This window comes from Oncorhynchus masou, chromosome 22, assembly GCF_036934945.1.
Source record: "Oncorhynchus masou masou isolate Uvic2021 chromosome 22, UVic_Omas_1.1, whole genome shotgun sequence".
NCBI lineage: Eukaryota > Metazoa > Chordata > Actinopteri > Salmoniformes > Salmonidae > Oncorhynchus > Oncorhynchus masou.
This window is the reverse complement of record NC_088233.1, coordinates 22,149,530-22,174,327: the sequence shown is the minus strand read 5'-3', so window position 1 is coordinate 22,174,327 and position 24,798 is coordinate 22,149,530. Positions and strand designations below refer to the sequence as shown.

The window sequence follows — 24,798 nt, the reverse complement described above, 5'->3', positions numbered from 1 at the left end:
TGCCACAAAAGGACCAGCTGACATTGTGTCAGTGATTATCTCGTTAACACAGGTGAGTGTTGACGAGGACAAGGCTGGAGATCACTCTGTCATGCTGATTGAGTTCGAATAACAGACTGGAAGCTTCAAAAGGAGGGTGGTGCTTGGAATCATTGTTCTTCCTCTGTCAACCATTGTTACCTGCAAGGAAACACGTGCCATCACCATTGCTTTGCACAAAAAGGGCTTCAAAGGCAAGGATATTGCTGCCAGTAAGATTACACCTAAATCAACCATTTATCAGATTATCAAGAACTTCAAGGAGAGCGGTTCAATTGTTGTGAAAAAGGCTTCAGGGCGCCCAAGAAAGTCCAGCAAGAGCCAGGACCGTCTCCTAAAGTTGATTCGGCTGCGGGATCGGGACACCACCAGTACAAAGCTCGCTCAGGAATGGCAGCAGGCAGGTGTGAGTGCATCTGCACGCACAGTGAGGTGAAGACTTCTGGAGGATGGCCTGGTGTCAAGAAGGGCAGCAAAGAAGCCACTTCTCTCCAGGAAAAACAACATCAGGGACAGACTGATATTCTGCAAAAGGCACAGGGATTGGAGTGCTGAAGACTGGGGTAAAGTAATTTTCTCTGATGAATCCCCTTTCCGATTGTTGGGGCATCCAGAAAAACGCTTGTCCGGAGAAGACAAGGCAAGCGCTACCATCAGTCCTGTGTCATGCCAACAGTAAAGCATCCTGTGTGGGGTTGCTTCAGAGCCAAGGGAGTGGGCTCACTCACAATTTTGCCTAAGAACACAGTCATGAATAATACCAACACATCCTGGGAGAGTAACTTCTCCCAACCATCCAGGAACAGTTTGGTGATGCACAATGCCTTTTCCAGCACGATGGAGCATCTTGTCATAAGGCAAAAGTGATAACTAAGTGGCTTGGGAAACAAAACATCGATATTTTGTGTCCATGACCAGGAAACTCCCCAGACTTTAATCCCATTGAGAACTTGTGGTCAATCCTCAAGAGGCAGGTGGACAAACAAACCCACAAATTCTGACAAACTCCAAGCATTGATTATGCAAGAATGGGTTGCCATCAGTCAGGATGTGGCCCAGAAGTTCATTGACAGCATGCCAGGGCGGATTGCAGAGGTCTTGAAAAAGAAGGGTCAACACTGCAAATATTGACTCTTCGCATCAACTTCATGTAATTGTCAATAAAAGCCATTGACACTTGTGAAATGCTAGTTGTAGTTGGGTGTGCTATTTACAGGTTCAGTGATCAGTAAGCTGCTCTGATAGCTGATGCTTAAAGTTAGAGAGGGAGATAGAGTCCAGCTTCAGAGATTTTTACAATTTATTCCAGTCATTGGCAGCAGAGAACTGGAAGGAAAGGCGGCAAAAGGAAGTGTTGGCTTTGGGGATGACCAGTGAAATATACCTGCTGGAGGGTGTGCTACTGGTGGGTGTTGCTATGGTGACCAGTTAGCGAAGGCGGGGCTTTACCTTGCAAAGACTTATAGATGACCTGGATCCAGTGGGTTTGGCAACGAATATGTAGCAATGGCCAGCCAACGAGAGCATACAGGTCACAGTGGTGTGTAGTATATGGGGCTTTGGTGACAAAACGGATGGCACTGTGATAGACTATATACAATTTGCTGTGTAGAGTGTTGGAGGCTAATTTGTAAATGACATCGCCAAAGTCGAGGATCGGTAGGATAGTCAGTTTTACAAGGGTAGTTTGGCAGCATGAGTGAAGGATGCTTTGTTGCGAAATAGGAAGCCGATTCTTGATTTAATTTTGGATTGGAGATGTTTAATGTGAGTCTGGAAGGAGAGTTTACAGTCTAACCAGACACCTAAGTATTTGTAGTTGTCCACATATTCTAAGTCAGAACCGTCCAGAGTAGTGATGCTTGTTGGGCGGGTGGGTGGGCAGAAATCGGAAGAAAAGCATGCATTTAGTTTTACATGCTCTTAAAAGCAGTTTGAGGCCACGGAAGGAGTGTTGTATAGCATTAAAGCTCGTTTGGAGGTTTGTTAGCACAGTGTCCAAAGAAAGACCAGATGTATACAGAATGGTGTCATCTGCATAGAGGTGGATCAGAGAATCACTGGCAGCAATATCGACATCATTGATATATACAGAGAAAAGAGTCGGTCTGAGAATTGAACCCTGTGGCAGCCCCATAGAGACTACCAGAGGCCCGGACAACAGGCCTTCCAATTTGACACACTGAACTCTGAGTAGTAGTTGGTGAACCAGGCAAGGCAGTCATTTGAGAAACCAAGGCTGTTGAGTCTGACGATAAGAATGTGATGATTGACAGTCGAAAGTATTGGCCAGGTCGATGAAGACTGCAGCGCAGTACTGTCTTTTATCAAAAGCGGTAATGATCTCGTTTAGGACCTTGAGCGTGGCTGAGGTGCACCCGTGACCAGCTCGGAAACCAGATTGTATAGTGGAGAAGGTACGGTGGGATTCGAAATGGTTGGTGATCTGTTTGTTCCCTTGGCTTTCGAAGATTTTAGAAAGGCAGGGCAGGATGGATATAGGTCTGTAACAGTTTGGGTCTAGAGTGTCTCCCCCTTTGAAGAGGGGGATGACTGTGGCACCTTTCCAATCTTTGGGGATCTCAGACGATACAAAAGAGAGGTTGAACAGGCTAGTAATAGGGGTTGTGAATATTTCGGCAGATCATTTTAGAAAGAGAGGGTCCAGATTGTCTAGCCCAGCTGATTTGTCGGGATCCAGATTTTGGAGCTCTTTCAGAACATCAGCTGTCTGGATTTGGGTGAAGGAGAAGCGGAGGGGGCTTGGGCAAATTGCTGCAGGGGGTGCAGAGCTGTTGGCCGGGGTAGGAGTAGCCAGGTGGAAAGTATGGCCAGCCGTAGAAAAATGCTTATTGAAATTATCGATAATCGTAGATTTATCGGTGGTGACATTGTTTCCTAGCCTTAGTGCAGTGGGCAGCTGGGAGGAGGTGCTCTTATTCTCCATGGACTTTAGTGTCCCAAAACCTTTTGGAATTAGTGCTACAGGATGCACATTTCTGTTTGAAAAAGCTAGGCTTAGCTTTCCTAACTGACTGTGGATTTGGGTTTCTGACTTCCCTGAAAAGTTGCATATCGCAGGGGCTATTTGTTGCTAATGCAGAATGCCACAGGATGTTGTTGTGCTTGTCAAGGGCAGTCAAGTCTGGGGGGATCCAAGGGCTATATCTGTTCTTAGTTCTACGTTTTTTGAAAGGGGCATGCTTATTTAAGATGGTGAGGAAAGCACTCTTAAAGGGCATCCAGGCATCCTCTACTGACGGGATGAGGTCAATATCCTTCCAGGATACCCGGGCCAGGTCGATTAGAAAGGCCTGCTCGCTGAAGTGTTTTAGGGAGTGTTTGACAGTGATGAGGGGTGGTTGTTTGACCGGGGACCCATTAGACACAGGCAATAAGGCAGTGATTGCTGAGATCCTGGTTGAAGACAGCAGAAGTGTATTTAGAGAGCAAGTTGGTCAGAATGATATCTAAGAGGGTGCCCATGGTTACGGATTTAGGGTTGTACCTGGTAGGTTCCTTGATTATTTGTGTGAGATTGAGGGCATCTAGCTTAGATTTTAGGACAGCCGGGGTGTTAAGCATATCCCAGTTTAGGTCACCTAACAGTATGAACTATGAAGATAGATGGGGGGAAATCAATTCACATATGGTGTCCAGGGCACAGCTGGGGGCTGAGGGGGGTCTATAACAAGCAGCAATGGTGAAAGACTTGTTTCTGGAAAGGTGGATTTTTAAAAGTAGAAGGGCACAGCTGGGGGCTGAGGGGGGTCTATAACAAGCAGCAATGGTGAAAGACTTGTTTCTGGAAAGGTGGATTTTTAAAAGTAGAAGCTTGAATTGTTTGGGCACAGACCTGGATAGTAATGACATAACTCTGCAGGCTATCTCTGCAGTAGATTGCAACTTCTCCCCTTTTGGCATTTCTATCTTGTTGGAAAATGTTGGGGATGGAAATATCAGGAATACAACAGGTGTCGAGCTCACTGAATTAATTACTTACAAGCCTTTAACCAACAATGCAGTTTTAAGAAATAAGAGTTAAGAAAATATTTACTAAATTAACTTAAAGTAAAAAATAATACAATTATATATTTTTTTAAATATTACAAATATGAAGCTTCATTACCGGTCTAAAGGTTTTGAACACCTACTCACTCAGGGTTTTTTTTTATTCTTACTATTTTTTACATTGCAGAATACTGGTGAAGACATCAAAACTGTGAAATCATGTAGTAATCAAAAAAGTGTCAGTATATATTTTATACTTAAGATTCTTCAAATAGGCACGCTTTAACTTGATGAAAACTTTGCACACTCTTGGCATTCTCTCAACCAGCTTCATGAGGTAGTCACCTGGAATGCATTTCAATTAACAGGTGAACCTTCTTAAAAGTTAATTTGTGGAATTTCTTTCATTTGTGCCAATCAGTTGTGTTGTAACAAGGTAGCGGGGATATACAGAAGATTGCCCTATTTGGTAAAAGACCAAGTCCATATTATGGCAAGAACAGCTCAATAAAGCGAAGAGAAACGACAGTCCATCATTACTTTAAGACATGAAAGTCAGTCAATACAGAACATTTCAAGTTTCTTCAAGTGCAAAAATGATAAAGCTCTATGATGCAACTGGCTCACATGAGGACCGCCACAGGAAAAGAAGTCCCAGAGTTACCTCTGCTGCAGAGGATAAATTCATTAGAATTACCAGCCTCAGAAATTGCAGCCCAAATAAATGTGTCTACTTGAACTCTGTAGAGCATCTCAACATCAACTGTTCAGAGGAGACTGTGTGAATCAGGCTTTTATGGTCGAATTGCTGAAAAGAAACCACTACTAAAGAACAACAATAATAATAATATACTTCCTTGGGCCAAGAAACAAGAGACAAGTGGAAATTTGTCCTTTGGTCTGGAGTCCAAATTGGAGATTTTTTATTCCAATCGCGTCATTGTGAGATGCGGTGTGGGTGAATGGATGATCTCTGCATGTGTATTTACCACCGTAAAGCATGGAGGAGGAGGTTTGATGGTGTGGGGGTGCTTTGCTGATGACACTGTAATTTACTTAGAATTCAAGGCACACTTAACCAGCATGACTACCACAGCAATCCCATCTGATTTGGGCTTAGTGGGACTATCATTTGTTTTTCAACAGGACAATTATCCAACTCACCTCCAGGCTGTGTAAGGGCTATTTGACAAAGAAGGAGAGAAATGGAGTGCTAAACAGATGACCTGGCCTCCACAATCTCCTCACATCTGCCAAATTGAGATGGTTTGGGATGAGTCAGACCGCAGAGTGAAGGAAAAGCAACCAACAAGTGCTCAGCATATGTGGGAACGCCTTTAAGACTGTTGGAAAAGCATTCCAAGTGAAGCTGGTTGAGAGAATGCCAAGAGTGTGCAAAGCTGTCATCAAGGCAAAGAGTGGCTATTTGAAGAATCTCAAATATAAAATATATTTTGATTTGTTTAACACTTTTTTGGTTACTACATGATTCAATATGTGTTATTTCACATTTTTGATGTCTTCACTATTACTCTACATTGTAGAAAATAGTACAAATGAAAGAAAAATCCTTGAATGAGTAGGTGTTCTAAAACGTTTGACCCGTACTGTATATACAGGTGGTACTGATACCGAGTCAATGTGCGAGTGTACAGGTTAGTCGAGGTCCTTTGTAGGTAGGGTTGAAGTGACTATGCATAGATAATAAACATCGAGTAGCAGCAGTGTAAAAACAAAGGGGGTATCAATGCAAATAGTTTGGGTATCCATTTGACTAATTGTTCAGCCTTCTTATGGCTTGGGGGTAGAAGCTGTTAAGGCGCCTTTTGGACCGAGACTTGGAGCTCCGGGAGCTCTTGCCGTACGGCAGCAGAGAGAACAGTCCAAGACTTGGTTGACTGGAGTCTTTGACCATTTTTTGGACCTTCCTCTGACACAGCCGAGTATATAGGTCCTGGATGACAGGAAGCTTGGCCCAAATGATGTACTGGGCCGTACACACTACCCTCTGTAGCGTCTTATGGTCGGATGCCGAGCAGTTGCCTTACCAGAAGAAGATGCAACTGGTCAGGATGCTCTCGATGGTGCAGCTGTTGAACTTTTTGAGAATCTGGGGACCCATGCCAAATTGTTTGTCTCCTGAGGGGGGAAAGGTGTTGCTGTGCCCTCTTCACAACTTTCTTGGTGTGTTTGGACCATGATAGTTTGTTGGTGAGGTGGACACCAACGAACTTGAATCTCAACCCACTCCAATACAGCGTGTTCGGCCCTCCTTTTCCTGTAGTCCATGATCATCTCCTTTGCCTTGCTCATCTTGAGGGAGAGGTTTTTGTCCAGGCACCACACTGCCAGGTCTCTGACCTCCTCCCTATAGGCTGTCTCATCGTTGTCGGTGATCAGGCCTACCACCGTTGTGTCGTCAGCAAACTTAATGATGGTGTTGGAGTCGTGCTTGGCCAAGCAGTCGTGGGTGAACAGGAACTAAGCACGCACCCCTGAGGGGCCCACGTGTTGAGGATCAGTGTGGCAGATGTTGTTGCTTACCCTTACCACCTGGGGGTGACCCATCAGGAAGTCCAGGATCCAGTTGCAGAGGGAGGTGTTTAGTCCCAGGGTCCTTAGCTTAGTGATGAGCTTTGTGGGCACTGTGGTGTTGAATGCTGAGCTGTAGGCAATGAACTGCATTCTCACATAGCTGTTCATTTTGTCCAGGTGAGAAAGGGCAGTGTGGAGTGCGATTGAGATTGTGTCATCTGTGGAACTGTTGGGGTGGTATGCGAGTTGGAGTGGGTCTAGGGTTTCCAGGATGATGGTGTTGATGTGAGCCATGACCAGCCTTTCAAAGCACTTCATGGCTACCGACATGAGTGTTACGGGGCGGTAGTCATTTAGGAAGGTTACCTTCACTTTCTTGGGCGAAGGGACTATGGTGGTCTGTTTGAAATATGTAGGCATTACAGACTCGGTCAGGGAGTGGTTGAAAATGTCAGTGAAGACACTTGCGGGATTTCTTATAAGCATCCAGATCAGTGTCCCGCTCCTTGAAAGCGACAGCTCTAGCCTTTAGCTCGGTGTGGATGTTGCCTGTAATCCATGGCTTCTGGTTGGGATATGTACGTACGCTCACTGTGGGAATGACATCGTCGAAGCGCTTATTGATGAAGCCATTGACTGAGGTGGTATACTCCTCAATGCCATTGGATGAACATATTCCAGTCTGTACTAGCACAGTCCTGTAGCATAGCATCCGCATCATCTGACCAGTTCTGTAGTCAGCGAGTCACTGGTACTTTCTGCTTTAGTTTTTGCTTGTAAGCAGGAATCAGGAGTATTTAATTATGGTCAGATTTTCCAAATGGAGGGCGAGGGAGAGAGTTGTACGCGTCTCTGTGTGTGAAGTAAAGATGGTCTAGAGATTTTTTTCATCTGGTTGCACATGTGACATGCTGTTAGAAATTAGGTCTAAAGGATTTAAATTTGTCTGCACTAACACTTAAAATGACATACCCAAATGTATCTGTCTGTAGCTCAGGACCTGAAGCAAGGATATGCATATCCATTTGAAAGGAAACACTTTGAAGTTTGTGGAAATGTGAAATTAATGTAGCAGAATATAACACATTAGATCTGGTAAAAGATAATACATTATAATGTTATTTTTTGTTCCATCATCTTTGAAATTCAAGAGAAATGCCATAATGTATTATTGCAGTTTAGGTGCAATTTAGGTTTTGGCCACTAGATCAGATTGATCCAGTGAAGCATGGCAATACTGGACAATATTTTGTATCAAGTCTGCCCAAATGTGCTGAATTGATCAATTGATACATGTTCAAGTACATAATTATAGAGAACATAGAAAAATGATATAGTAATACAAAATTGAAGTTTACACACTCCCAGGAATGTCATACATGATGGATCATTAGCTTATACATCTAGATGGCCCGGGCGGGATGGGTGTGGAGCCAGAGACAGCAGGGGTTCAAACTGTAGAACCTAGTACCTACATTTGAATATAAAAATAGATTTTATCAAACATAACTATGCAACATTTTATCTCTGGGGCCCACAGGATGACACATCAGAGCACAGCACTCTCCACATACAATAGCATGGTATTTATTCACTGTAGTAGCTACTGTAAATTGGACAGTGCAGTTAGATTCACGAGAATTTAAGCTTTCTGCCCATATAAGACATGTCTATGTCATGGAAAGTTTGCTGTTACTTACATCTGTCATGCTAATCACATTAGCGCACGCACGTTAGCTCAACTGTCCCGGTATAGGGACACCCATCCTGTAGAGTTTTTAAAGTCCCCGGCCACTACGAGCGCTGTTTTTGCGTCTTTTACTTTTGGTTTGGTACACCAGCTTCAAACAGCTGAACGTAATATATTTTTGGTTGTGGTAAAGATATTTCACAGCGCTTTAGATGGTACAGACATTTTCTACACTATAACGTTACTTGCTTGTTTTGTGACATACACTGAAGTTAGGTGAACAATTATAAGTTTAGGAACCAGGAAATCGCGGTGCGATTTCTAGATAAGGCATCTTTAAGAGGCCTGTTATTTGAATAAAAATAAATGACCAGTCCGCCAAAATAATTTGCTGTTGTGACTATTTTCAACAGAAATGCAAGAGCGCTTTGGCTATAGCCTACTTACAACCACAGCCATTTGCTACACAGTTTGTTCCTCTATGCGCACGCGCGGTTTGTGACAATGTATTTTGTCGACTGTATATACAGTGTTTCGGGTGGAGGGGCAGAGTTATTGTTGCAATCGTTCAAGACAACTTTGAACACAGCATACCTCTGGACCTCGAAAATTGTAAACTACCAAAAGCCTACATTTGGAGGTACTATGGCACTACGGTAAGATAACGTTTTATTTTACATAAATGTTTTTACTCTGAAACTGTTTTTTTTTTTTTTTTTTTAGATCACAGCATAACTTTCACTGCATTCATTTAAAAACATCACTGACCGAACCATGTCTGAACAAGTTGAGAATGTTGCCTGTGTTTGCACTCTGTTCTGTTCTCCATTGCGTAATTTATGAAGAATGTTGTTATGTATGTTATTGCCATAGAGTAGTGAGAAAAGTCCAAAACATGCACTACATGCATAACCAACATCTTTCAATAGTGATTGTCAATAGGTTATGGATTCAATCAGTTAATTTAGAGTTTTATTTTTTATTTACTTTTTCGATTTATTAAAGGAATTGACTGCATCCATGTTTTAAAACCTTTCTATGGAAATCTGTTACCACAATCTTATGTTTAAAATTGTGTAATCTACAGGTCTGCTCTGCTAGGCTGTGGATTGCTTGTCATTTTGCTGGCAGTGGTGTTCCCCCCTTTGGATGCAGCAAGGTATATGAATCACTGGAGATGACATTTGCTCACTCTACTGTTCATCTGTGTTTCTGATAATCTAGCACATAATCCAGTCTAATGTAGCCTTTAGTTTAAACCATCCGATTTCATTGCATTTACTGTTATTATTGTATGAATGTGGATATTTCTAAAATATTCACGAGATATTCTGTATTATACAATAATAACAGAACTCAAAAGAATTAAAAACAAATCCAATGAATAGACAAACACTATTGGTTCATGACTACTTTCAAGGGTCTGCATTTTTAGAAATGTACAAGTAATACATAGTATTTTAATAGTGCTTTTCTCAGACACCAACATGCTTTTACATTAGGCAATTTTAAGGAAAACAAAACAAACCTGGGGTAGAGTAAAGATCACAGTTCACTGTTGCTTCATTCAGAATCATGATGGGTTCAACATGGATTTAAAAGCCTTAGTAACTATTGTTTACATGGACATTACTGATCTGGTTCTTACAATATTTCTATGTGATTATTATATACTTATAACAATTATTACACTATTATAAAACATGCTTTGCTCTCCTGTTGTTGTAGTCAGGCAATAAACCAAGAGTTGTCAGACCTCTTCAATGAGCTCTGGAAGCTGGATGTGAACCGCATGAAGCCTGGGACTGACTATACCATCTCTGTGCAGGTGGGATATGACTAGGGCCCCCGTGACTAGAGTTTTCCCTGACCACCTTACCTGACACACATTCCATTATTAGTTACAGGCTATAAGTAGGAGCTGGACAGGAAAAACTCATCAGTAGGCCTCCTGGACAGGAAAACCTCCGAAATGTCCCTCCTAAAATGGCCTGCTCAGGAAACATTCCAGTCCCTAATAAAATACTCCTCCCTAAGATGTAGGCTTGCTCAAGAAAAACTCCTGTCCTTATACTGAAATAAGTCACATAAGAAGAAGGCATAGCCTATGTTATTTTGACATGAGGGAAGTGTTTAGTTGTTGGTGTATGTATGTGTCGTCCACTCCAGGGCAAAGCTGGCTTTGTCTCTCAAGGCAGTAACCATGCCAGGGACCATGCCTCATCGCCTCTCTTCTCCAATGTCAATGAGAACAAACTGAAGACCATTACTACCTTCTCCCGTAAGTATGTGTCTACATCAAAATTGTCAAACAAATTGTTTGAACTGAATATATGAACTGAATTTAGTAGTGAACTGAAGTCGTCTCAAATAGATTACTTAACAATTACTTTGTTACTTTCTAATGGCTTTCTGTGACATTTGATGTCTTCAACGACATTCCGCTGCAGGCTTCATGAAGCTCCTGGACAACTATGAGAGGTCAACAGGCGTGGCAGAGTATGTCAGCCGAGAAGAGGTCACAGAGAACAATCTCTTCCTGGATGCCGTTCTGAACACCGAGGTCATGAAGGTACAGCAGAACATGTCACCTAAATTGCCTACAATTGGTATAGTGGTCCTGTGTGGCTCAGTTGTTAAGAGCGTGGCTGAGGTTCGCTTCAGAAGTATTGTATATTTTCGCCGATTCCATATCGATACTGTGACTTCCAAATATCGATTTGTAAAAACAAATAAAACATGTTTTGAACACTTTCTCAAAAACTTGCTTTCTCATGTCTCTCTCTTCAAATTCTCTCCTCTCTCTCCAATTCAAATTCTATTGGTTACATACACATGTTTAGCAGATGTTATTGCGGGTGTAGCGAAATGCTTGTGCTTCTAGCTCCGACAGTGCAGTAATATCTAACAAGTAATATCTAACAATTACACAACTTACACCAATACACACAAATCTAGTAAAGGAATGAAATGAATATAAAAATATATGGACGAGCAACGTCAGAGATGGGTAATGCAAGATATGTAGTAAGTATTACTTGTTCCTCTGCAGCAGACAGTGAGCAATATGTTTGGAACATCGGAACACAATAAAATCGCAGTATCAAATTGCAATACATATAGAATTGTGATACAGAATCGCAATACAAATCATATTGGCACCAAAGTATTATGAGGCAATTCCCTGCCTTAAGCTATATGGATAAGTGCTTTTGGGTTTGCCTGAACAGTGTTTGTGAGTGGACTCCCATGCTCTACATTAGGTCAGTAGCTACTCTGTGAAACCAAACTCTAGAGGGAGTATTGGCTCTTCCTGTCACACTCTGTTCTTGGATGACCATGGCCACGATGTTAGGAGAAAAACACAGGGAACAATGCAGTACATCTAAAACATCTGGAGAGTCTTGGCACGCTGTCTTGGCTGGGGCCTCTTTCTCAAATAAAGACCTTACAGCCTGTGGGGACACATGTTCAAAATGTGTTTAATACAACGTTGCATTTTGAGATGAACATTTAAGAAAATTATAACAGGCAAGTAAAACACAATCTGTCAAATTGTGTTTTACCCTCTTATGCATAAAACTATGTCATTGTGACATCTCACATTGACAATATGGACAGAGAGGAGTTTGGTGTGTGTCACCTGGTGAATTTATGTATGTTTTTCCCACAGCATGCCCACAGGTATCTGGTTAGCAAGGGCCACTCCCAATCAGATCTGAGGACATTCAAGCGTCAGCTGTACACCATCTGGTTCGACCTCTACTACAGAAGTGGAAGGTAAGAATTGGGGAGTATTCATTAGTGCACACCATAGTGAAATATTTTGCAACAGAAAACATGCTGCAATTGTACAACGTATGCTAGTTATGCAATAAACTACATACTATCAAAGGGATGCACAAAGGATAACTAAATATGGTACACAGTGAACAAGTGCTCATGGCAAACAATGTCAAAAAGAAAATAATTTGTCAAAGAAGAGAAGACGAGTTCTGACATTTCACATGCGCATAAAGATTACAATTAAATAATTCGCAACATCTACAGGGTTTCAAACGTTCAAACACAAACTAAACTCACTTTTGCTGCAATCATGTCCATCCCGGAAACTTGTATTGAACGCATGATTTGTTCAGCTAACACTCTTTATTTGAAACAGTGTCCCAGGAGAAAGTTTAGACTATCATCTGCACTGATCTGAAATGGGAAGTCTCCAAATACATCAATGTTTTTGTAAGGAACGGTGTTGGGTAGTAGTGAACTACATGTATTTGAACTTGTAATTTTTCTAAATTTTGCAGTAGCTTGGTGGTAGATGAACTAAATTCAAATCTTGGTTGTGTTTTCAGTAGTTACTTTTCTGCCATGTAGTAGTTGAGTTAACAACTGGAACTACACACTACGTTTTTTGAAGGAAAAATATCCTTTATTTTGTGTCGCGAAACCTGCCTTATTCTCACTTGAACTATAGTTGTGTTTAATAGGCTAACTTACACATTCTGTTAACATCCGACTTCAGAGTGATCTGTTCTTGCAATTTGTAGTCTAAGACATTTTAGATATGATATTTTACCACAAAGTAGTTTGGATTAAGTAAACAACTTTTTTCAGAGTAACTTTAAATCAAATTTTATTGGTCACATATACCTGTTTTGCAGATGCTATCGCGGGTGTGGAGAAATTCTTGTGTTCCTAGCTCGAACAGTGCTGTAATATCGAACAAGTAATATGACAATTTCACAACAATACACACAAATCCAGAGTAAAGGAATGGAATTAAGAATATATAACTATTTGGACGAGCAATGTCGGAGCGGCATGGACAAAGATACAGTAGAATAGAATACAGTATATACATATGAGATGAGGAATACAAAATATGTAAACATTATTAAAGTGACCAGTGTTGCATTATTAAAGTGGCCAGTGATTTCAAGTCTATGTATAGAGGGCATCGGCCTCTAAGGTGCTACTGATGGCTATTTAACAGTCTGATGGCCTTGAGATAGAAGCTGTTTTTCAGTCTCTTGGTCCCAGTGTAACAGTAACTTTAGTCCATCCCCTCGCCCCTACCCGGGCTCGAACCAGGGACCCTCTGCACAACATAGACAACTGACACCCACGAAGTATCGTTACCCATCGCTCCACAAAAGCCGCGGCCCTTGCAAAGCAAGGGGAACCACTACTTCAAGGTCTCAGAGCGAGTGACATCACCGATTGAAACGCTATTAGCGCGCACCACTGCTACCTAGCTAGCCATTTCACATCGGTTTACAATCAAACCCCTTTTGACCTCCTTTTCCGCAACAACCAGTGATCCGGGTCAACAGCATCAATATAACAGTTTAACTTTTGTCCGTCCCCTCGCCCCGACCCAGGCATGAACCAGGGACCCTCTGCACACACCGGCAACAGTCACCCACGAAGCATAGTTACCCATCGCACCACAAAAGCTGCAGCCCTTGCAGTGCAAGGGGAACCACTACTTCAAGGTCTCAGAGCGAGTGACGGCACCGTTTGAAACGTTATTAGCGCGCACCACCGCTAACTAGCTAGCTATTTCACATCGTTTACACCAGCTTTGATGCACCTGTACTGATGCTCGCCTTCTGGATGATAGAGGGGTGAACAGGCAGTGGCTTGGGTGGTTGTTGTCCTTGATCTTTTTTTTAGCCTTCCTGTGACATTGGGTGCTGTAGGTGTCCTGGAAGGTAGGTAGTTTGGTCCGGTGATGCGATGGGCAGACCGCACCACCCTCTGGAGAGCCCTGCGGTTGTGGGCAGTGCAGTTACCATACCAGGCAGTGATACAACCTGACAGAATGCTCTCGATTGTGCATCTGTAAAAGTTTGTGAGGATTTTAGGTGCCAAGCCAAATTTCTTCAGCATACTGAGTTTGAGTCCTTCACAACACTGTCTGTGTGGGTGGACCATATTTCAGTTTGTCAGTGATGTGTACGCAAAGGAACTTGAAGCTCTTCACCTTCTCCACTGCGCTCCGGTCAATGTGGATAGTGGGGTGCTCCCTGTGCTGTTTCCTGAAGTCCACAAATCAGCTCCTTTGTTTTGTCGACGTTGAGTGAGTTTATTTTTCGGGCTCTCACCTTCTCCCTGTAGGCGGTCTCATCATTGTCGGTAATTAGGCCTACTACTGTTGTGTCGTTTGCAAACTTGATGATTGGGAGTACAGGGACAGGGAGTACAGGAGGACGCTGAGCATGCACCCTTGTGGGGCCCCTGTGTTGAAAATCAGCGAAGTGGAGGTGTTGTCTCCTAACTTCAACGCCTGGGGGCGGCCCATCAGGAAGTCCAGGACCTAGTTGCACAGGGCGGGGTTCAGACCCAGGGCCCCGGGCTTAATGATGAGCTTGGAGGGTACTATAGTGTTGAATGCTGAGCTATAGTCAATGAACATCATTCTTACATAGGTATTCCTCTTGGCCAGATGGGATAGGGCAGTGTGCAGTGCGATGGCGATTGCATTGTCTGTGGATATATTGGGTGGTAAATAAATTGAAGTGTGTCTAGGGTGTCAGGTAAGGTGGAGGTGATATGATCCTTGACTAGTCTCTCAAAGCACTTCATGATGACAGAAGTGAGTGCTACAGGGCGATAGTCATGTAGTTCAGTTACCTTTGATTTCTTGGATACAGGAACAATGGTGGGCATCTGGAAACATGTGGGGACAGCAGAATGGGATAGGGAGAGGTTGATTATGTCCATAAACACTCCAGCCAGTTGGTCTGTGCATGCTCTGAGGACGTGGCTAGGGATGCCGTCTGGGCCAGCAGCCTTGCAAGGGTTAACACACTTAAATGTCTTACTCACTTTGGCCATGGAGAAGGAGAGCCCACAGTCCTTGGTAGCGTGGTGTTGGTGGCACTGAAGAAGGTGTTAAGCTTGTCTGGAAGCAAGATGTCTGTGTCTGGTTAAGTAAACTGTTTTTTTAAGGGTGGCTTTGGTGTAGCTTAACTTCTTCCAGTTTGAAGTAATTAGTAGCTTCGTAAACTATATTTTCAGAGTAGCTTCCCCAACACTGCTAATGAATAGGGTGTTTTCCCTCTAGCAGGGCCTATCATCAATGAATAGGCTAGGATATTCTACACGCAACAGATTGATGACAGAACACACACTCACATCACTAGCTAAGAGAAAGAGCAGGGTTGTAATCATTAGTCCAAATAGTTGCAAAATGCAACATTTTGCAACTAAAATGAGTTTCTATTGGACAAATTCAGGTAGGTCCCTTCCCGTTCCATGTTAGAAACGTTTTGCAACAGAATCGACATAATGAATTCACCTCCAGGCGATCCAGTGCGAGGGAGAGTTTTATTTATACTACACAACTTTCCCCACGCCTTTATAGCTTATCGAATAGTCAGGCTATTATACAGTTAATAATATGTTTTGTGATAATTGCACTGTGATTTAATGTTGTGGGGTAAATAAATAAATAACATTGTTAAATATCATTTTTCGGTTTGGGATTTTTGTTCATGTTAAGGATCCCAATTTTGTTTAACAATTTTAACATTTAAATGTTCACACCCCTATACTATACTGGACTTAACTATACTCTATTGTACTGTACTGTAGCCTACTGTACTGAACTTTACTGTACTGTACTCTGCTATCCAAACTTGTGAAACATAGACATCTATGATTGGTTTAGATTTGGTCTGGTCCGGACTGACCAAATTTGGTCTTGTTTGTGTGCGGAGCTCGTTAGAATAAGTGTGCTTTGCAAGTGTTCATTTTTACATTTACAGTTACATTTTGGTAATTTAGCAGACGCTCTTATCCAGAGCGACTTACATTCAACTTTCATTCAACCAAGGTAGATAAATAACCACATATTAGGTTCATAGCAAGTAAAACATTTCTGTAACTGTTACTGAGAATGTTGTTGAAGTGTTCTGTTGGTTTTGACAGAGGACTTTTAAAACTTTTAAAAAGTGCAAGTGAAAGATGGGGATGGTAATAAATATTTCATACTGCAATCTTTAGTTATAGAAATTATTCTTACTTTAAATGTGATATAATGCTTTCTTCATTGACATGTAGATACATTATATACGGTTGAAATTTGTCCGTAGAAACAATTACTGAAAAAAATACGTTTTCAATATCCTGAAAATACATATTTCAACTTTCATTCAGAACCGAAAATGAACCAGATTTCAACTTCCAGAAAATGTATATTTTAGACATTCTTTCAACATAATTTTGCACACTAGATCCTACATGTGTTGATTTGTAGGGAAGAGTCAGGTAATAAGCCACATTTTACATTGTCCACCACTGAGGAAACTTTCTGATATTGCTCCAAGTATGATACATAGTGGGTCCTTATCTAATTATATATTTAATGACCTGTTTATTGTTGTAATTCCAGCTCACCAGTATTTTTTCTATGTCCAGGAGATGTGGACCATATCCTGTCACTTGTTCACTGCTCTCTCCAGCAGTTTGGCTGTTTGTTGAGGAACTTCTTGACCACCATTTCTGGAGTTTGAAATAACATTGGAATTGCCACCACATTTGTTACATTGTGTGAAATGTTTCTTATCCCAGTCTGTTGTTCATTTGACAGTAAGGACTCGTGCGGATTTGAGCATGTGTTTGTTGGAGAGACTAAATTCGGAAATGAGATTGCTGGTTTCCATAACTGGGTCCAGTTCTACCTGCAGGAGAAGAGCAGGAATTTGGACTACAAGGGATACAAAGCCAGGGACCATGACATAGTAAGAGTCCTAACAGCCCTTTTCAAACATGTAACATTGATCAACATTTCCTTTACTTTGACAGGATATCAAAAACTTCACTCTCACTGCAGCTTTAAACATGTTAAATTATGCTTGTTCCCAACCCACACAAACCAAACCGATGTCCCTCACTCTTTCTCACACACACAGCCTGACCAAGACGACCACGTCCTGAACCTCCAGTTCAGCTGGCACGGTTTGGTGAAGCCGGTGGGCAGTGCCTTCGTGGGGGCCAGTCCGGAGTTTGAGATGGCCCTGTACACCATCATCTTCCTCATCAACACACATCGGAGCACCACAGTGGTGGTCAACATTGACGAATGTCAGCTGGAGGTGGTGGTGGTCAGGCACGGGCGCTCCATTGGGACAGCCTACCCCAAACTGCTTAGCAGCAACAACAGACACCTGTAGTTGGAGGCATCAAACACACGCACACAAGCATAGATTTATGAATAAGACTCTGCACACACACACACACTGTTTTGGACTGAGCATTTAATCAGGCCAGTTTGCTTCACAATTAGGCACATAACCTTTCTTTAGCTGACTGCACTGTGTAATCTGCACAACAGGAACATAAATGGACACATCTGATACTCAGGGCATGCATGTGTAAGATATAAAACCATGGACTTGTGTTGTAAAGTCTGTTTTCCTACAAGTTGAAAAGTTAAGGTAAAGAACATGTTTCAGAAGAAGAAAGAAAGTTTAACTCACTGTCTGATTTCAACAACAGTGACTCATTGCAATGTCGTGCCTCATTTAAATAAACCATTTATATAATTTGTTTATAAGCCATGTCATGAAGTCTAAATTAAGCATTCTGTAAATATGGCCCTTCCCAACATGCACTGCCCATCTGGACTCCTGCTTGGCCAATGTGTAGGGTTTTATAAGTGCCTATGTCAAGGCACAATAATTCTTTCAATACAAGCCATTCTACCATTTTCCAAATGTGCTCCTGCAACCAGTAGACCATACTGTAATAAAATGTGCATTACCGAGTCAAACGTTGGTCAATGTATTATTGCATTCTCTATATGTGCAGTCATGAACAGCCAGTTATGAATAGGCTAGAATTTTTTAAACATCTGTTTGAGGTGAGGTTTTGAAGTGTCTCCAATTTATGCTTTGGCCAATAACATGAATATACAACATTATCTGGCAATGAGTTAACCAGTGGCGACCCGTCATTCAGGCAGAGCCCCACCTGTTTAGCAAAAAAAATATATAAAATGTTGTATTCTTTTTTGATGTATGTTTTGCATGTTATTTTGGCATTAATATGTGTCACATATCAGTTTGCAAACAATGTAAAAAATAATAATAATTGAGTTAATTAAGCCGCATTCAAACATGCTCTTTTTCGTTTTCTTGAGTGAGGAGTTTCAGCCAAGCTCAGTGCTTTTTTAATTGAACCTTTATTTAACCAGGTAGGCCAGTTGAGAACAACTGCACGGTGTCTCCAGTGCGTGTTCACAGCCCGGTGCGCTACATTTCAGCTCCCCGCATTGGACGGGCTAGAGTGGGCATCCAGCCAGGACGGATGGTGCCGGCTCGGTGCTCCTTGACTCCAGTGCGTCTCTTCGGCCCAGGATATCCTGCGCCGGCTCTGCGCACTGGGTCTCCAGTGCATCTGCACAGCCCAGTGCGTCCTGTGCTAGCGCCCAACATTTGCTGGGCGAAAGTAACCATCCAGCCAGGACGGGTTATGCCAGCTCTACGCTTGAGACCTCCAGTGCGCCTCCACGGCCCAGTGTATCTGGTGCCTGCTCCACGTACCAGGCCTCCAGTATGTCTCCCCAGCCTGGTAAGCCCCGTGGCAGCTCCACGCACTAGGCTGCCAGTACGTCTCCTCAGGCCGGTGAGACCTGTTCCAGCTCCACGTAAGAAGCCTCCAGTGATGATCCATGGCCCGAAGCCTCCAGTGATGATCCATGGCCCGAAGCCTCCAGTGAGGATCCATGGCACAGAGCCTCCAGTGAGGATCCATGGCACAGAGCCTCCAGTGAGGATCCATGGCACAGAGCCTCCAGTGAGGATCCATGGCACAGAGCCTCCAGTGAGGATCCATGGCACAGAGCCTCCAGTGAGGATCCATGGCACAGAGCCTCCAGTGAGGATCCATGGCACAGAGCCTCCAGTGAGGATCCATGGCACAGAGCCTCCAGTGAGGATCCATGGCACAGAGCCTCCAGTGAGGATCCATGGCACAGAGCCTCCAGTGAGGATCCATGGCACAGAGCCTCCAGTGAGGATCCATGGCACAGAGCCTCCAGTGAGGATCCATGGCACAGAGCCTCCAGTGAGGATCCATGGCACAGAGCCTCCAGTGAGGATCCATGGCACAGAGCCTCCAGTGAGGATCCATGGCACAGAGCCTCCAGTGAGGATCCATGGCACAGAGCCTCCAGTGAGGATCCATGGCACAGAGCCTCCAGTGAGGATCCATGGCACGAAGCCTCCAGCGCCGATCCGCAGGGTCCCCAGTCCGGGGCCTGCGACGAGGGTCCCCAGTCCGGGGTCGGCGACAAGGGTCCCCGCACCACGGGCGCCACCAAAGTGGGGGGAGCCAGAGGTGGAGTGGGGTCTGCGTCCCGCACCGGAGCTGCCACCGAGGTAGATGCCCACCCGGACCCTCCCCTATAGTGTCAGGTTTGCGGCCAGAGGGGGGGGGTACTGTCACGCCCTGACTGTAGAAATCTTTTTATTCTCTGTTTGGTTGGTCATGGTGTGACTCTGGTGGGAAACTCTATGTTCTGTGTTTCTATGTTTTGGCCGGGTATGGTTCTCAATCAGGGACAGCTGTCTATCGTTGTCTCTGATTGGGAATCATACTTAGGCAGCCTTTTTCCCTTTTGTATTTTGTGGGTAGTTGTATTTGTTAGCGGCCCGTATAGCCCTAGGAAGCTTCACGTTCGTTTGTTGTTTCTTGTTTTGTTGGCGACATTTATAATAAAGAAAAATGTACCCTCACCATGCTGCAACTTGGTCCGGTCATTTCCACGATGACGGCGATCGTGACAATGGGCTGCGTACCGCTGCAGCGATCGCTAAGCTGCTCTGACAGCTGACGCTTAAAGTTAGTGAGGGTAATTTTAGGAAGAGAGGGTCCAGATTGTCTAGCCCAGCTGATTTGTAGGGATCCAGATTTTGCAGCTCTTTCAGAACATCAGCTGTCTGGATTTGGATGAAGGAGAAGCGGGGGGTGCCGAGCTGTTGGCCGCGGTTGGGGTTGCCAGGTGGAAAATATAGCCAGCCGTAGAGAAATACTTATTGAAATTCTCAATTATCGTGGATTTATCAATGGTAAGTGTTTCCTAGTCTCAGTCCAGTGGGCAGCTGGGAGGAGGTACTCTTATTCTTTACAGTGTCCCATGGACTTTACAGTGTCCCAAAACTTTTTGGAATTAGTGCTGCAGGTTGCAAATTTCTGTTTGAAAAAGCTAGCCTTTGCTTTCCTAACTGACTGTGTGTATTGGTTCCTGACTTCCCTGAAAAGTTGCATATCGCAGGGACTATTCGATGCTAGTGCAGTACGCCACAGGGTGTTTTTGAGCTGGTCAAGGGCAGTCAAGTCTGGAGTGAACCAATCTGTTCTTAGTTCAACATTTTTTTGAAAGGGGCATGCTTATTCAAGATGGTGAGGAAAGAGCAACCAGGCATCCTCTACTGACGGGATCAGGTCAATATCCTTCCAGGATACCCGGGCCAGGTCGATTACAAAGGCCTGCTCGCAGAAGTGTTTTAGGGAGCGTTTGACAGTGATGAGGGGTAGTCGTAACGGACGCAGGCAATGAGGGAGTGATCGCTGACATCCTGGTTGAATACAGCAGAGGTGTATTTAGAGGGCAAGTTGGTCAGGATGATATCTAAGATGGTGCACATGTTTACGGATTTGGGGTTGTACCTGGTAGGTTCTTTGATAGTTTGTGTGAGATTGAGGGCATATAGTTTAGATTGTAGGGCGTCCGGAGTGTTAAGTATATCCCAATTTAGGTCACCTAGCAGTGTGAACTCTGACGATAGATGGGGGGCAATCAATTCACATATGGTGTGCTGCTTTCTGTGGTGGTGGGACAGCCAGTGGAAAATAACAAGTGTAGAGGTTGGTAATGTTCTCTAGTTGCGCCGTGATTGGTTCAGTGTTTTGTCACTCATGGTGAAACTCATGGTCACCGAAAAATCTACATGGAGAACTCGAAAATTCAAGCCCCTTGTGTGCTGCCATAGATTTACATTAAAAGTGCCCATCCAAGAAGGCTCAAGGTCATTGGCCATAGATAAAATGACATCAAATAACATTATACCTACCGTAGCTACTTTCAAAATCTTAGCAAGCAAGCTGGACAAACAGTCATCACCATTTATCAAGTCGGCAATCTACTGGCAAATCCTTTTCAATCCTTGTCATATGAAGCAAAATTATAGACAAAAGCATCGGTGCTCATCGGCCATTGGACATAAACATTACACAACAAGTTGGAAATGGCCAATTCAACAATGAGTGGTTTGGAAGGAATCAGTGGCTAATTGAAAACATTGCAAAGCAATCACTAGCCTGCTATTCAGTGGAGAGGGTGTGTGGTCCAATTCTTGGTTTAAAGGTCTCTTTTCCAAGCTTAAAAGGATAAACATTCACATGCAACACCAGGGGCCAGGAAAGGTTGAATACATTGGCCATGCTGTCAATCCAGCATGACTTCTGCCGCGTTAAAACAACTGGAAACTCAGAACTGGGAAATCTCAGACTTCAGTGAGTTCAAGACAACTGGGAACTCTGAAAAAAAACAGGCTTCAACTGGGAAAATACATTTAGAATGTTCATCCAACTTGGAATTCCATGTCAGGAACTCAGGCCTCTTTCCAGAACCCGACCTGAAGATCACTGACGTCATGATCCGACCTTGTTTTTTTCAGAATTCCCAGTTGTCTTGAAAGCACCATAAATCCAGAGATTGCCAGACATTGATGACAAAGTTTGATGACAAAATTTGCCTACAAGAAGGACTGCGGCACCACCTTCCTGTTCAAGTGAGCACAGCACAACAAAGTGATTCCAAAAATGTTTTGTATGCCGCTGCATAAATGATTTAATATGCCAGGGAGATATGTATAATGTAGCTAAGAAAGGAACACTGAAAGATTAGTGGAATCTGTGTGGGTAGATGGACAGGTAGGATGACTGACAGTGAAGGTGAACAGGTGGTCACGTGACAGAGGAATGGATGAGACTGAGGCAGGAATTCCTTTAACCATAAAGTGCTATATTTACTGAGTAGTCTGTGCTGCATCACAAAGGAAACAAATAACATGTATCCAATCAAATTCATAATCAAAGATCAAATCATTCATTATTAACAATTTAGGGAATTCAACAGTCCAGTTCATTAAGAAATCAATATTAATCATCCGCGAGTCATTTAGGCTCGTAACTATTTATAAAAGAATACAAAAAGTGAATACAATACAATCTATAATCCCCATTATCAAAGTCAATCAGTTAGCAAACAATGACGTTTCTCATTTCACTCTTTCAATTGTCCATATAATTAATTTCAATACACATGAACCATATCGATTGCATAATTGGCCTATGAGGATCCGTAGGGACGTAATCATTGACAATTCACATTACACAATATGTTTGAAGCGTGCGCTCCAAGCCGCGCTCCGCGGTGATAACTATAAACAATAACTGAATGGCCCACTCTCCCGATCGCCACAGATAATTCAGATGAAAGGTAAGAGTCGGTGGACTTACGTGGATTCATGGACGCACAAAACTTCTGGATCAGATGGAGTTAAGGAAGAGAAAGCAGCGAGATCAGGCGATGGCAATTTCCTCCTTTTATGGAGTTGAGATCTGTTGGACATTTCCACCTGACCTAATTAAAGCGCCCCTGGCCCAGCTGAGTAAATGGCAATGAATTAAAGGATTATTCCACCAACTCCATGGGCCTTTTCTACAAATACTAAGTGTATGTTGTGTAGTAAGCTGTTAGTAGCCCATAATAATTTGGTCCCTTTCCCCCTTATAGTTTAGCCTACTGTTCTGACCTGGTGGTGCACATGTAGCCTATAGCCTGTTTTAGACAAATGCAGTCATTGAATATTTTAAGAGCTTTCATTGTCTGCTTATATGCCCCCTTCATTTATCCTACAGTTCTGACATTGTGTACAAGGACAACACTGTAAGAACGGCCCATGTTCTGAATTCTGTCACTGTACATTTCAAAAGTGCGGAACAAATAGTTATATTGACTACGTCTGTTTTTCCTCACTCATTAATGTCTTAATCTAAATTACGGATAGCTTCTTATTCTCATCATTCTCTTATGCCATAGTTTGTACATTTCAATTGTCAGTAAAAAACACATTTGTTTAAAAAGGCAATAAATGAGGCTGAATTAACTGTTTTTGCTGCCAGACAAGGCTCTGCTGATAGCCTGGTGTGACCGTGTTAAGGATTCACTCCATGGTGCTGAAAAGAAAGCCCTGCTGTTGGGACAGCTTTATGTAGGCCCTAACAGTTTATGGGCACCATTTCAAATCAAATTTTATTTGTCACATACACATGGTTAGCAGATGTTAATGCGAGTGTAGCGAAATGCTTGTGCTTCCAGTTCCGACAATGCAGTAATAACCAACAAGTAATCTAACTAACAATTCCAAAACAAATTTCTTATACACAGTGTAAGGGGATAAAGAATATGTACATAAAGATATGAATGAGTGATGGTGCAGAGCAGCATAGGCAAGATACAGTAGATGGTATCGAGTACAGTATATACATATGAGATGAGTATGTAAACAAAGTGGCATAGTTAAAGTGGCTAGTGATACATGTATTACATAAGGATGCAGTAGATGATAGAGTACAGTATATACATATACATATGAGATGAATAATGTAGGGTATGTAAACATTATATTAGGTAGCATTGTTTAAAGTGGCTAGTGATATATTTTACATCCTTTCCCATCAATTCCCATTATTGAAGTGGCTGGAGTTGAGTCAGTGTGTTGGCAGCAGCCACTCAATGTTAGTGGTTGCTGGTTAACAGTCTGATGGCCTTGAGATAGAAGCTGTTTTTCAGTCTCTCGGTCCCAGCTTTCATGCACCTGTACTGACCTCGCCTTCTGGATGATAGCGGGGTGAACAGGCAGTGGCTCGGGTGGGTGTTGTCCTTGATGATCTTTATGGCCTTCCTGTAACATCGGGTGGTGTAGGTGTCCTGGAGGGCAGGTAGTGATACGTTGTGCTGACCTCACTACCCTCTGGAGAGCCTTACGGTTGTGGGCGGAGCAGTTGCCGTACCAGGTGGTGATACAGCCCGCCAGGATGCTCTCGATTGTGCATCTGTAGAAGTTTGTTAGTGCTTTTGGTGACAAGCCGAATTTCTTCAGCCTCCTGAGGTTGAAGAGGCGCTGCTGCGCCTTCTTCACGATGCTGTCTGTGTGAGTGGACCAATTCAGTTTGTCTGTGATGTGTATGCCGAGGAACTTAAAACTTACTACCCTCTCCACTACTGTTCCATCGATGTGGATAGGGGGGTGTTCCCTCTGCTGTTTCCTGAAGTCCACAATCATCTCCTTAGTTTTGTTGACGTTGAGTGTGAGGTTATTGTCCTGACACCACACTCCGAGGGCCCTCACCTCCTCCCTGTAGGCCGTCTCGTCGTTGTTGGTAATCAAGCCTACCACTGTTGTGTCGTCCGCCTGTCACCTTTATAGTGCAATGAATGTATTGTT

The 24,798-nt window shown here is 43.2% G+C and overlaps 1 protein-coding gene across 1 annotated transcript; it reads left to right on the top strand.

The window, feature by feature from the left end:
* Positions 1–8,784: 8,784 nt before the first annotated feature.
* Positions 8,785–18,053, top strand: endouc (endonuclease, polyU-specific C). Its single transcript, XM_064929625.1, has 8 exons — positions 8,785–8,931; positions 9,363–9,434; positions 10,004–10,103; positions 10,445–10,556; positions 10,726–10,847; positions 11,949–12,055; positions 16,872–17,022; positions 17,194–18,053. The coding sequence occupies exons 1-8, from the start codon at positions 8,921–8,923 to the stop codon at positions 17,452–17,454; spliced, it is 936 nt and encodes a 311-aa protein (XP_064785697.1). The 5' UTR covers positions 8,785–8,920; the 3' UTR covers positions 17,455–18,053.
* The last annotated feature ends 6,745 nt before the right edge of the window (positions 18,054–24,798 follow it).